Source organism: Panicum virgatum, chromosome 1K (genome assembly GCF_016808335.1).
Source record: "Panicum virgatum strain AP13 chromosome 1K, P.virgatum_v5, whole genome shotgun sequence".
In the NCBI taxonomy this organism is placed as follows: Eukaryota; Viridiplantae; Streptophyta; class Magnoliopsida; order Poales; family Poaceae; genus Panicum; species Panicum virgatum.
Window position 1 is genome coordinate 31,194,860 of NC_053136.1, and position 12,041 is coordinate 31,206,900.

Consider the following 12,041-nt stretch of genomic DNA (forward strand, 5'->3'; position numbering starts at 1 on the left):
TCAGTTAGAACCTTTATATTTATAGCAAGGAGGAGAGGTCATGCGTCATTAGGAGTCGAAATCCTAATAAATTTCATGTTAAAATACAACTCCTAATTCGGATTGGACTATCTAGACCGGTCTAACCGCCCTAGCCAACCGGTCTGGCCGGTCCGATCTGTGTTAAATCTTCCAGAGGTCATAATGCTCTAATACAAACTCCAAATTGGATGTTCTAAATATTTTTATCGTCCCGATGAGAGTTACGCAACGGTGGAGTCAAATTTGCATTTTAATAAAGTCCCCCAAATCAGTCTGATCGGTTTGTGCATACTAGTCTAACTGGTGCCAATTTTGGTTGTCAACATATATGTCTCAAGTGAAAGGGCATGTAGCCTAGTGGTTACAAGAGCCTCAGTAGCACCTGAGGTCCTGGGTTCGACTTCTCTTGGAAGCGAATTTTCTAGGATTTAACGGTGTTTGTGCTTTCAATGGTAGGCGACGTTCCCGTCGACAGCGGAGCGCCTGTGGTGACTTCATCAATCTCGAGGATTTACCGGCTCAGTCTCTCGGAGGTGCTCATAGGGGTAGAGTTGCATGCGTGCATTCATAGGGATGAGTGTGCGTGCGTGTTTGTGAGCGTCTGTGTGTATGTACTGTGTTTCTAAAAAAAACTTATATGTCTCATTGTCCACTGCTTAAGAGATATGCAGACCAATTATTGAGAGCCCATATATAGTGTCCCGAATCAACAGTCGATACGATCACTTTGTCCCTTCTCTTTTTGCACAAGGTTGTTGGTGCATGAACGATTGACTAAGCCAACAATTAATATTTAGAATTGATTCAGAAAAGGTGATTAGACAGCCAACTACATTTCAGATCTTCCACCTTTTGTTACAAATTTTGTGGCTGTGGCTATTATTCAAGAAAGCTCCACGAGTATATTATTGTTAACACATGTTGCTTTATTTAATATAGGTCATTCCAGTGCTGTCACGATTACTTTTAAATTTGTGTAAGCCACATCTGATATACCTTTTCCTTTTTAATTAATTTTTCCACAAGGACGCTCTTTAATTTGATCGTTGTGGTGGATAGGAAGGACAATGCATTGATCAAGAATTATGACGTGATAATGACTTGTTTGAAATGTATTCCCTTCCCCCAAAAACGTGTGGAAACTGTTGCGCGTAGTTGTGCTGTCGACGAGGCGCCGACGGCTTTTATTGGTGCGAGTAACAAAAATGCCAGCAAATACAATAAATCAATGTAAAGTATACAATACTCACTGGTGCTCGTATAGATTAATAGGGGAGGGGAGGGATGAATTAGACAAACTAAAACCTTAAATTTATGCCTTCCACTAATTTGCACAAAATATAAATTAAATAATACTATCTAGATATGCAACTATATTTCAACTAGTGTTTAGACCAACCTATGGCTTTGTATTGCAACCTAGAGCTAATCCTAACATAAGAACTACTTTAAGTTTAAGGAAGTAAAGGCACACAAAATACAGGTATGAAATGCGAAATGTAAAAAGGAGTGAGTTAGAGAGAATGCAAGCTCGACATGACGATTTATCCTGTGGTAATGGTGTGTAAAAACACCCCATTGAGCTCCACCAAGGAAATCCTCCTAATCAACAAGTCTCTCCTAGTCAAGATCTTAGACTCGCCACTAAGGCTCTCACTAGGTCGCATGCGAAGTTTTCCACTAAGGCAAGGCTCACCACTCCCTCTCTTCCGGTCACCTTAACGTCGTCTTCAATAGGAAGCTTCTCCTCATCCCCTATACTGTACATGGTCATCATCACTATTCTACACCAAGCCAAAAGATCGATGATTTGCTCGCAAGCCACCAAAATCTCAATTAATAGCCTACTGAGGCTATTTTTCCTTATAGAAGCGTTTTACCCTATAGCTAAATTAAGGTGAAAACACAATAGGAGATACTAGTGTCCGGGTGAAAATAGCCTAATAATATGTTTTGACCATAGAGAGGGTGTTTATGCCAGAGTTAAAATAAGGTCGAAACACAAAGAAGGGCCTATTAATAGTGTTCTGGTGATTGCGCACCTAATCAACATACGCCTATATTAACAACAAAATAATGGTTACATCTATGTTTCCATGATATATATGCTAGTCATTTACTTTAATATTGTATTATTATCCATTTTGTTGCATTAACAGGTGGCATTGAAACGAGTCTAGTCCATCTACAAAATCAAGAGTACAATGTTGTAAGCTTGTTTTCGATGTATTTTTTTTACTGAGTGTGCCTCTATTTTGATGTGGTAATAACACGGGGGTCAACTAATTGTTCACACATCATTATCTAAAAAAATAATTATTCATATGCATGGTAAACTTCCAGTGGCTCATGGGGATCTTTGTTATAAACTTATAATAAGGATCCCCTCAGCGGCTCAGCCACAGTGGCATGCATATTATGAAGTAATATACCATGTGAACAATTGAATACAAAATGAAAGCGACAATATTAATTAACTTCAATTTTCCAAGATGGTGCGGCTCCAAAGTAGGTAATGCGCGACTAATAAGCTGGTGATTTACCACTGAGCTCAGGGCATCGATCGAAATGGTGCTGACACGGTCAAGAAGGCCAAGCCTAATTTCCTGCTGGTAGTTGACAATTGATGAACGATGCCAGCCACGTAATTAGTGGTAAGCTTAATTGACTGCTGGTAGTTGATAATATTCTGGCTACTAGATTTATATCTGCTGCTGTCATGCATGGACGTACCGGTCCGGTACGGTGGTTGTGCCAGTCATAAAATAAAACGCGTCGTCATCGCCCAGCTGCTTAGCTTTAATCCAAATGCACTCTTTAAATTTACATCACACAATAAATTTGATCGTAGCATAGTTGCCTTGGTCAGATGGCAGCTGCTAGCTAGAGATGGAGTCAGCTGAGTGTAGCTGAGATCGACAGTGGTGGACTGGTAAAGCCCTAAATCGGCCACGTGCATGTTTGGGTCTATATCACTCGTTTGCTGTCAGGATCAAATAACGATATACATTTTAAATTTATAAAATGTGCCTGGCTCAGTTTGACTTGGCTCGACCAATTAATTATTGATCAATATAATCTAGATAGCTTTTTTTCCTTCTGACTTGTTCTGCTATGAGCCTATGCGTGATACTGACACTGGCGAAACAGCTTCTTTATTCTTCTTTTTCTTGGACCCATGGCAAATTTGCAAGTGGAATTTAGGTAGAGCATGAGGCCGACGAGAGAAAATGGAAACGTTCCCTTCAGGTTGAGGCCTTTGACATGTTCTTAAGGTAGGAGAATTTAGTTTGAACCCATGCTGCCTATACACCAACCATGCCCATGGCTACGGCATAATACAGGTAATAATAATAAGGTGCATATTATTAGGTGCCACTAGGTATGTTAAATTTCCAAACTATCTAATTAAGCACTTTATTTACCATGAAAACTATCTAATCAGCACATTTGAAAAATGAAAGGGCTTGAAATAAAAAAATGAATTGCTTTGTATTGGATAGATGCTTGAGTGCTTTTGTCAATGATGTGCCGCACTGCCGAATTATTGGGTGTCTTCTTAAGCATTCTTTTTGCATTTTGTGATATGCTGTGCGTGGCATCACATGTGGTACAGTCAAATGAGTTTATTGCGCCGAAACGGAAAAGAAAATTCACAAAAACCACAGGTCCTCAAAATGGAGGCAGTAGACCATGCATTTGGATAGTCATCAGTCGGCAGAAACACAAGTCCTCAAAATGGAGACAGTAGATGTAGATCAAAGGTAAGTGTTCAAAGTGGTGATAACTGGCAAATTTACACAGTTCTCTAATGAATTCAACACTAAAATTCTACTTATGGTATTTAATATGGTATGCTACGAATGTTTGGCAGCTGAATGCAATGGAAAGTCATAAGGAATCTCTCTAGAAGCAGCCGGGTTCGAGTACAATTACAACCTGCCCTTTCTTTCTTTCCCTTTTTTTAATTTATAATGGTTCCCCTTTCTTGGTAGCAACCTAAAAAAGACTGACAACAAAAGAATTTTGTTAGCGAATGGAGCTGAAAAACTCCTGCAGTGGTTAAAATCGATTGTTGCTTAGGTTTCATGATTATTAATTGAAGAATTATTTAGGTTGGATCTTTTTTCTTTTTTGTCTTTGGGAACTTTGAAATTTTACCTTATGGAAAAGAACGAAAAAAAACAACATTGAACATTGGAAATAAGTTTTCAGTCCTAGTCATGGAAAACGTCAGAGCAAATATTCCTTATCCCACCACCTTTTGATCGGAAAGTTTAATGTGACACCAAATTCCATGTTACGCGCTTCCTTCAAGAAGTCGCAGAGCTCTTATAGTATCTCGGAGGTACTTAGTCGTAGGGTTACATTCGTGTATTCATATGGGTGAGTGTGCGTACATGTTTGTGAGCGTTCACTATACTAAAAAAAACAGCATTCGGTACTGGTTGTAAACGCCCTAAAGTATTGAGCAACCGAGACTTTTAGTCTCAGTTATTAATACCGGTTATATGACACGATACTAAAGATTCTTTCAATAGCAGGTCATGCCACCAACCGATACCAAAGCATAAAATGTCAACAAATTATTTTAAAATCGGGAAGAGGGGTGTGGTGGATTTTTTTCACAAGTCCCAAGCCATGCGAAATATGTGCGCGTGCGGTGGACTGGATTCAAACTTGGGATGTCTTGCCTCACACATACTTTCTTCACCATCTCACCTGCATAGTAGTTCTAAGTGAGGGAGATATACTTTCCTTTTGAAATAACTCGTGAAGGACCCTTTAGTATCGGGTGGTAATACCAACCGGTACTAAAGGTCCACGTTAGTACCAGGTGGCACGGTACTAATGTGGCTAGAGGCATTATTACAGTTAGTAACACCAACTGATACTAAGTACATGGACATTTTAGTAACAGTTGGTGTGTTGTCTAGCATTAGTACCGGGTGAACTGCCGGTAATTTTTTGAGGGGGAAATTTGGATCTGTTCCATTAAAAGATTTCAAAGTTAGATATATACCATCGTTATCTCACTGACGTGTGGGAAAGTCATAGAGCATACATGTTTCGCAAAAAGGTCATAGAGCATACATGTCATACCTCATGAAGAAAGTTATTTTTTGATTGCTTGCTTCCATTGTTGCAGACTTTTCCGCCGGCGGATCGATGCAAAATACGGGCTCATTTTAGCCCTGCTGCTGCAAATAGGCCCACATGTTAGCCTAAAAAAACCTGCGGCCTCTGCAGCAGCTCACCGATCAAAACTTTACCCCTAAAAGAAAACCAATCAGAAAACTCAGCTTGCATCCATAACTGCACGCTCCTAGAGGAGTATCAACATCATTACTGCAACCCTAAGGGTACCTTAAGAGCATCCTAAATGAGGCAAAGCACACAGGCACACAGCAGCACAACTTGTGGAGACTAGTGATGACACGTCGTCCGTCGCTCTTGTCGTTAACTGTGTTTTGGCAAGGTGCATGATCGAGCAGAGAAACGGCCCTGTCAAGGGCCTCGTTCCCGTCCCTTGCGTTGCATGGCTAGCTCCATATCGTGTACCTCTTTGTTAACCTTTCTAATAGAATACATGCACAACGCAATGTTTGTGTGCTGTCTGCTGTGCGGCGGTAGTACCAAGTCGGTCGCTATCGTTGTTAACCTCATTTTGGTACGGTGAGCAAAAATAGCCCGTCAATGCAGGTTTCCTCATTTCCATAGTTCCATCACATGTTCACATGGCTCGGCTGCGCTAATAAGCAGCTTTGGTAAACGACTCGTCAGAGAGCTAATTTTTAATTTCCTAGCTTTTGTGTTCAGCCGTCGCCTGTTCAGCGTTTCGGTAAGGTCCTCCGGTTAAGTGGCCCTCATCTCGTCACATGTCGGCCTGGCGCCCTCGATCACGTCGCTAGCCATCGGCGCCGGCCGGCCACGTTCCTAGCATTGAACTGGGCGGCCAGGTGCTGGGGGGCTCAACCAATGCAACCGCGGCAGCGCCACGCGGTGGCCTGCACTGCACCTTCTGCAGCCAAGTAGCCGGTTCAGATGTCGGCAGACGCAGCTAACCCGACAGGCCAAAACTACCTTCCCCATTCGTCAGTTAGGTAGGCGCTTGGGCTTAATCCGCCTCGTGCTAATCCTCTCCTCCGATCCAACTATTACGAGAAAGAGGGATTCACAAGGAAGTTAGTTCATTTTCCACTTCAATCCACATGTTCCGGGATTATTAGTTGTATAGACACAAGCCCTTTTGGCAAAAAATATTTCATCAGACTTCAAAGGCAGCAATAGCGGACTCTGAATATCCTCCAACGGTACCAGACACACCTTTTCAATATCGCCAGTTATCAGACCTGCTCCTGATGGCTGACTTATCAGCAGTCGACAACAATGCTGGTATTAGTTACTGACGAGTTCCCCGGATCATAAATGTATATGTTACTGTAGTCACCAACGAGTTCCCCGGCTCATAAATGTATATTTTCCCAGCCAAAATTGTAAGTCAAAACACAAAAATTGTATAACTATCATTTTTTTTGTGTACCTCGGTGCTAAGGATGAAGACTATATCCGGTGAAGCAAGACTCTGTTAGAACAGACACAAAACAACTGTATGCAAAGCCTTTTTCCCGTCCAAGTTGGGATTTTGGGGGGAAAAAAGGCGAGAATCAGATGAACCAGCCTGGCTAAGACGAGTTTAGGGCATCAAGTTGCCGCTGGAGTTCCTCGAGATCATCATCAATAGCACTGGAGCTCGCCGCAGCAGGTAGTTCTGGATACAAATCAGCAGCTGGGAGTTCGCGGACAAGGCCTTCTGGTAGGACATCTGTAAACTTTCACAATGAGTGTCCAGAAGATGGCAGATTAAGGAAACATACTTCGCTCTAATCCAAAAGGGCATTTCATTTACCTGCAGTGCTTCGAATACTTGATGATGCTGTGTCTTCATCATCAACAACACTGTATAAGAACAAAAAAAAATTCTAATTCAGCTATCAGCCACAGCTTCTCTGTTAATATTTATGATTCAAAGCATGTCAATTTGCTGTACGGTAGACAAGCAAAATACTGGAAATACAGTAAGAACCATCATGCAAGTCTTAGCTGATTAGTTTCTACGTCACACATGCTAAGAAAAAGAATAGTTTAAGCTGCATAGACCCTCCCTCAAGTGGATCTTCAAACTAGGGAACTACATTTATAAACTACAAAACAGAGTCTTGCTAATAAGAGTGCTAAAAAAATGGAGTGGTTTGAACTCTGAGTCTCTGAGGACAGGTACAGTGTGTCCACCAGAATGTTATTAGCTCCATTAACTATACATGAATAATCCACTGAATCGAAATGGATAGAATCATAATCAGTGATAACAAAAATTATGTGATGCATCACTAATATTCTTATTGGTAGTATTTCTATGTAATGTACATGTCTCGAACTTAAGTTGCTATGCATTTGTCTTGAACAAAAAAAAAGTCAAGGACACATAAATAAATGGAAGTCTAGGACACAAATAAATCACAGCCTGGGTAAAAATAAATTGAAGTTGATGTGGAATGGTGTACCTAATGTTCCACTCGTTGTCTTGGTGGACTGGGCCTTCACTTGCTGCAGATGCTTCAGCTTCCATCTTAGCCTTTGCTGCTGCATCTCTAGCAGGTTTGGAGTCCATATACTCTTTCTGAAAATGATGAAAACAAGGACCACATTAGAAATCCTTCATCATTTTATTTTTAGCCATAACAATAATTTGTCAGAAGGGCAAACACCTGTCTCTGAACACATGCTGGATTCGAACACTGGGGATTTGGCCTCATTTCCATTGTTGGGAAATAATCCTTAAGTGAGTTATACCCCTGCACATTCATGACGACATAACAGGATTTTAAGAAACTGCCATTTATATGGAATGCAGAGATAGTTATACTGGATCAACATGTGCCGCAGTGGTACAACATTTCAAGCCTAATATTATATCTGTACTTCACCTCAAAAACTATCATATGCACCACATTTGCAAAAGAAATAAAAGAAACCGCCGCAAACTAAAGAATCTAAAGAATAATGCTTTGTTGACGAAACGAAACAACAACTGATGGTGCAACCCTCACTTTATGTTAGCAAGAATACACATTAGTGAAGTTTGCTGGATTATGAATGCCATAGTTACAATCAAAGTAATTACCAAGTATGGGGAAACTTGTCCAAAATTCAACAGATATTTCAGAGCATTCTGGACCAGCAGACCGGCAACAACACCCTGCAAACACCATAATTATTAGACCAGAAAAGAAAATAGAACAGGAGCACTGGATTTCTGGTGATGACTAAACAAGAATTATATATATGTCCAAGTGTAAAGACTGCAATACACCATTACACCCTCACTCGGGCCAGTAGTGCACAGATCATGCAATGTTTGATCCACTGCATTGCAGCTGTTTCCAACGATGCAGAGAATACACTGTAGATTTTACAAGTAAAAGGCAACTTGGAAGCTACACAAATATAGCTTCTATATTAAACTGCAGTTATTTACGCTTTACAGCACAGGGGAAAATAATGTCGATGTTTCAAGAAACTAACGGAAAGATGCACTAGTCCACATAATGCTATCAGCAGCTACACATATATAACTGAACTTAAGCTTCCATATGTCATTGAGATAGCGAACAAACAAAAGTCGAAAATAAATAGTAAAATTATAAAACAAGGCCTCACCATTGTAGTTGGCAAAGAGGCAGCACAAACCCCTTCTCTCTTAAGTGTACGCTCATCCACTCTTGATGCTACAACCTACAATTAAAGGAATTACAAACAGATAAGCAAGAAATGATACAGAAATGAAAAATGTAAGGGAAGTACATAGGGGAAAATCATTGTCAAGACAGAATAACCATTAAAATTGTAGCAACGAAAATGCTAGACCTGACAATATGAAAAGCACATCCACAGACCACAATCTTAAATTATCAAATGTATAAGCCCCCCATCAAACCAGAGTAGCAAATAAAAGATCATAAGAACATACCAATGGAGGAGCACATGCAAAGCATGCAGTTTCACCTGGAACCAGCAGTTGTATATGACCAGAAACAGCATCTTCTGAGACACCTGATACATAAATATCACATTAATTGCTGTTCACATTATCGAGATTAATGTTAAATTGTTAATAGAGGGCTAGCATTGAATTAGAAGCTAACAAACAGGCTATGTCAGAGTTGCATTGTTGTTATGTGTTCTATAAGGATAGGAATGTAATCTAGGCTTCAATACATATTTGGGCCTGTATTTCTGTGGACTGCAATACTATTTTCCAACCCAATTATGTGGAGCATAGATTTTCTTTCAATCCATGATCGTGCCTAACTAGCTTGAATATTGTTGCAAAAATTTAGTAGTAATGCAGCACAACAGAATCCTAACAGAACATTGGTATCCTGTTTAAATGCGTGCTTTGCACAACTTGAGCAATTCCCAAGGTTTAATGAATGACCAAGTATGTTGGCTGAAGTACATACTACATAGTAAATTATTATTAGTGGTATAAAAGAAGGTATGGAAACTACACAGCCAAGCTGGCTTCACACTTTTGAAATGCAACTAGGGTATACAGCGAGACACAATGGCGGCATGACACAAGAATAGTTGGCAATAAGTATGATATCCAAACTAGAAATAAAGTTATGAAATGTTTTGCTGTCAAGTGTCAATAAATGTGATTTATAACTTACCAGACTCCATCCAAGTCTGACCAAGCTCATTGCATGCCTGAAAATCAGGTAGAAAGAACTAATAAGCCAATGACACCAATGAATGGCACAAAAATACATATCTATGCATCTAATGTCAATGTAAGGCACAGGGAGGATGGATAAAAACTAATTTACTTTTTTTGTGGACAACTCACCTGATTCACAACCATACGAGCTTCATAGTTATCAACACAGCTCAAGACAAGATCAACTCCAGTGCTACGCTCATGAGAGCTCCTGGCTTTTAGGCTTGCCAAAAATGTTTCAAACCCTTTGACTGTAGTAATATTCAATGAGTAGCTCTGCAGCAGAAAAGCTAGTTGGTTTTCTTATAAACAGGAGGAATATAGTGGTACTGTTACACCATCCAATACATCCCAAGAAATGCATGCTATTTTGTACTTCATATGACAATGACAACTTGCCACCTTGGAGTACGAAATAAATTAGTGAAAAGTAGACGACATTTGGCATGGATAGTTCGAAAACTGCACATCCCAGGTTTTGTCACTTCTACCAAAAACTAACAGTGCTCTGGATTTGATGAAACAATTGGTTTATTGAAGTAGGAAGAGGCATAACTGATAAATACTGATACTGGGCATAGTTTCTTACCTCCAACACAACATCAGGATTTATTCCAGAAAGCGTCTGTACAGCAGCATCTGTTTTTGTCATTCCAACCTATCAAAACATAGGAACTGAATATGAATCACAGTCTGATTTGGATTATTTTCTACAGAGCAGTGAATAAAAGTACTTCAACATAAAATGTTTCGGTGTAAAACAAACAATTATGGAGTATGAAGAGATGAGACAAATATATAGCATACAATACTGGAAGCTTACCTGTTCTGGACGAAAGAACAACCTATTCATGTTAGCCAACTCGACTGTGTCATAGTCATACAACAAGAGACGTCCGATTCCACACCTAGTGAGCATCTCTGCAGCAACACTACCAACACCACCTATGCCCTGCAAAGCATATGGCATTAATCAAAGGTTTGCTCTGAGTTGAATTTCCACAATTATGTTGTGCTTCAAATATTTTCATGTATGCTGCGATAAAGCTACAAGATACCTTCTCCTTTCAAACTTAGGATTATTGTACTAAAGCAAGATAAAATTAATACTAACATACAGAAATAATAACAACAGCTGGTTTTTCATAATATGTATTATAACTACATTTTCCTTATTAAGCACCTGGTACATGGTACAGCTAGACTATTCTCCAGAGCAATTCAAGTATCGTGTGGTCTCCAATAATAATTGAGTTTCGCGATATCCACATGGCATATTCGGTGCATACATAGTACCTTGGAGAGACCTCATCTACTCAAGGCATACGATCCATGCCAATTTCAGAATTTCGTGCCGACATAACTAAATTGAAGAGTTGCAATGCCAAACTAGGCGAGAAGGACGCTTACAACGATGGCGATGGAGTAGTCCCTGATGCGCTCATAATTCTCCACGACGCCCATCCGCTGCAGCGCCATAAGCCTGCTGTAAGGGTTGCTGTCCACCACCTCCGCGCTCATGTCCTGCACCCCCAATTTCGCGCGCGCAAAGTGAAATTCACAAGCTGTCCGAAGATGTACCGCCCAATCAGCAGCGCGCCGCGCCCTCAGCGTCAGATCGTACCTTGATCTTCGATCGCGAAGCGGCGCCGGCGGCCGGGTTCATCATCGCCACCACCCGCTCCCGCATCTAGCAGTAAGAGGAACAGGGATCGATAACTGGAAAGGCACGGAACAAAGGGGAGATGCCGAGGCAAACTGCCGAGATCCAGGGAGCGGCGCGGCGGGAGAGGGGGGTTACCCGATCGATGGAGGCGGGGTCGTCGGGGCGCTGCCTGAGCGCGTCGAGGTCGCGGAGCAGCGCCTGAAGCTGCTCCTCCTCCATGGCCGCCTCGCCGCGGCTTGCTTGCTGCTCTGCTCCGCCGCCGCCGGTGGCCGGTGACACGGACACGGCCCGTATGGTTTGCGCTGTGTGCTAGAGTGAATAGTAATACTTTTACAGCTAATTACAGTGTCAAACAAATTTCAGAATCTCGCGCTATGATCTAAAAAATCTAGTGAGGTCTTTGAGCGTACGATTAGAGAATAGTTACTGTAGCATATTAATTATCATCATTAGATTCGTCGTGAAAAATTACACCATCTCTGAAAATTTTTTACAAATTTACTTCATTTATTATTTCATGTATAAAAAATTCTCCCAAAGCATAGTGCAGCGTAGCGTGAATCAAACGGG

The 12,041-nt window shown here is 40.9% G+C and overlaps 1 protein-coding gene across 1 annotated transcript; it reads right to left on the reverse strand.

The window, feature by feature from the left end:
* Positions 1 to 6,388: 6,388 nt before the first annotated feature.
* On the reverse strand, positions 6,389 to 11,771 carry LOC120702629 (ubiquitin-like modifier-activating enzyme 5). Its single transcript, XM_039986496.1, has 14 exons — positions 11,607 to 11,771; positions 11,430 to 11,495; positions 11,216 to 11,329; positions 10,629 to 10,757; positions 10,395 to 10,463; positions 9,935 to 10,081; positions 9,759 to 9,795; positions 9,053 to 9,135; positions 8,743 to 8,817; positions 8,207 to 8,281; positions 7,791 to 7,877; positions 7,587 to 7,702; positions 6,932 to 6,981; positions 6,389 to 6,847 (listed from the first exon to the last, which is right to left on the reverse strand). Exons 1-14 carry the CDS (start codon positions 11,688 to 11,690, stop codon positions 6,708 to 6,710), a joined length of 1,272 nt encoding a protein of 423 aa, XP_039842430.1. The 5' UTR covers positions 11,691 to 11,771; the 3' UTR covers positions 6,389 to 6,707.
* Between the last annotated feature and the right edge of the window lie 270 nt (positions 11,772 to 12,041).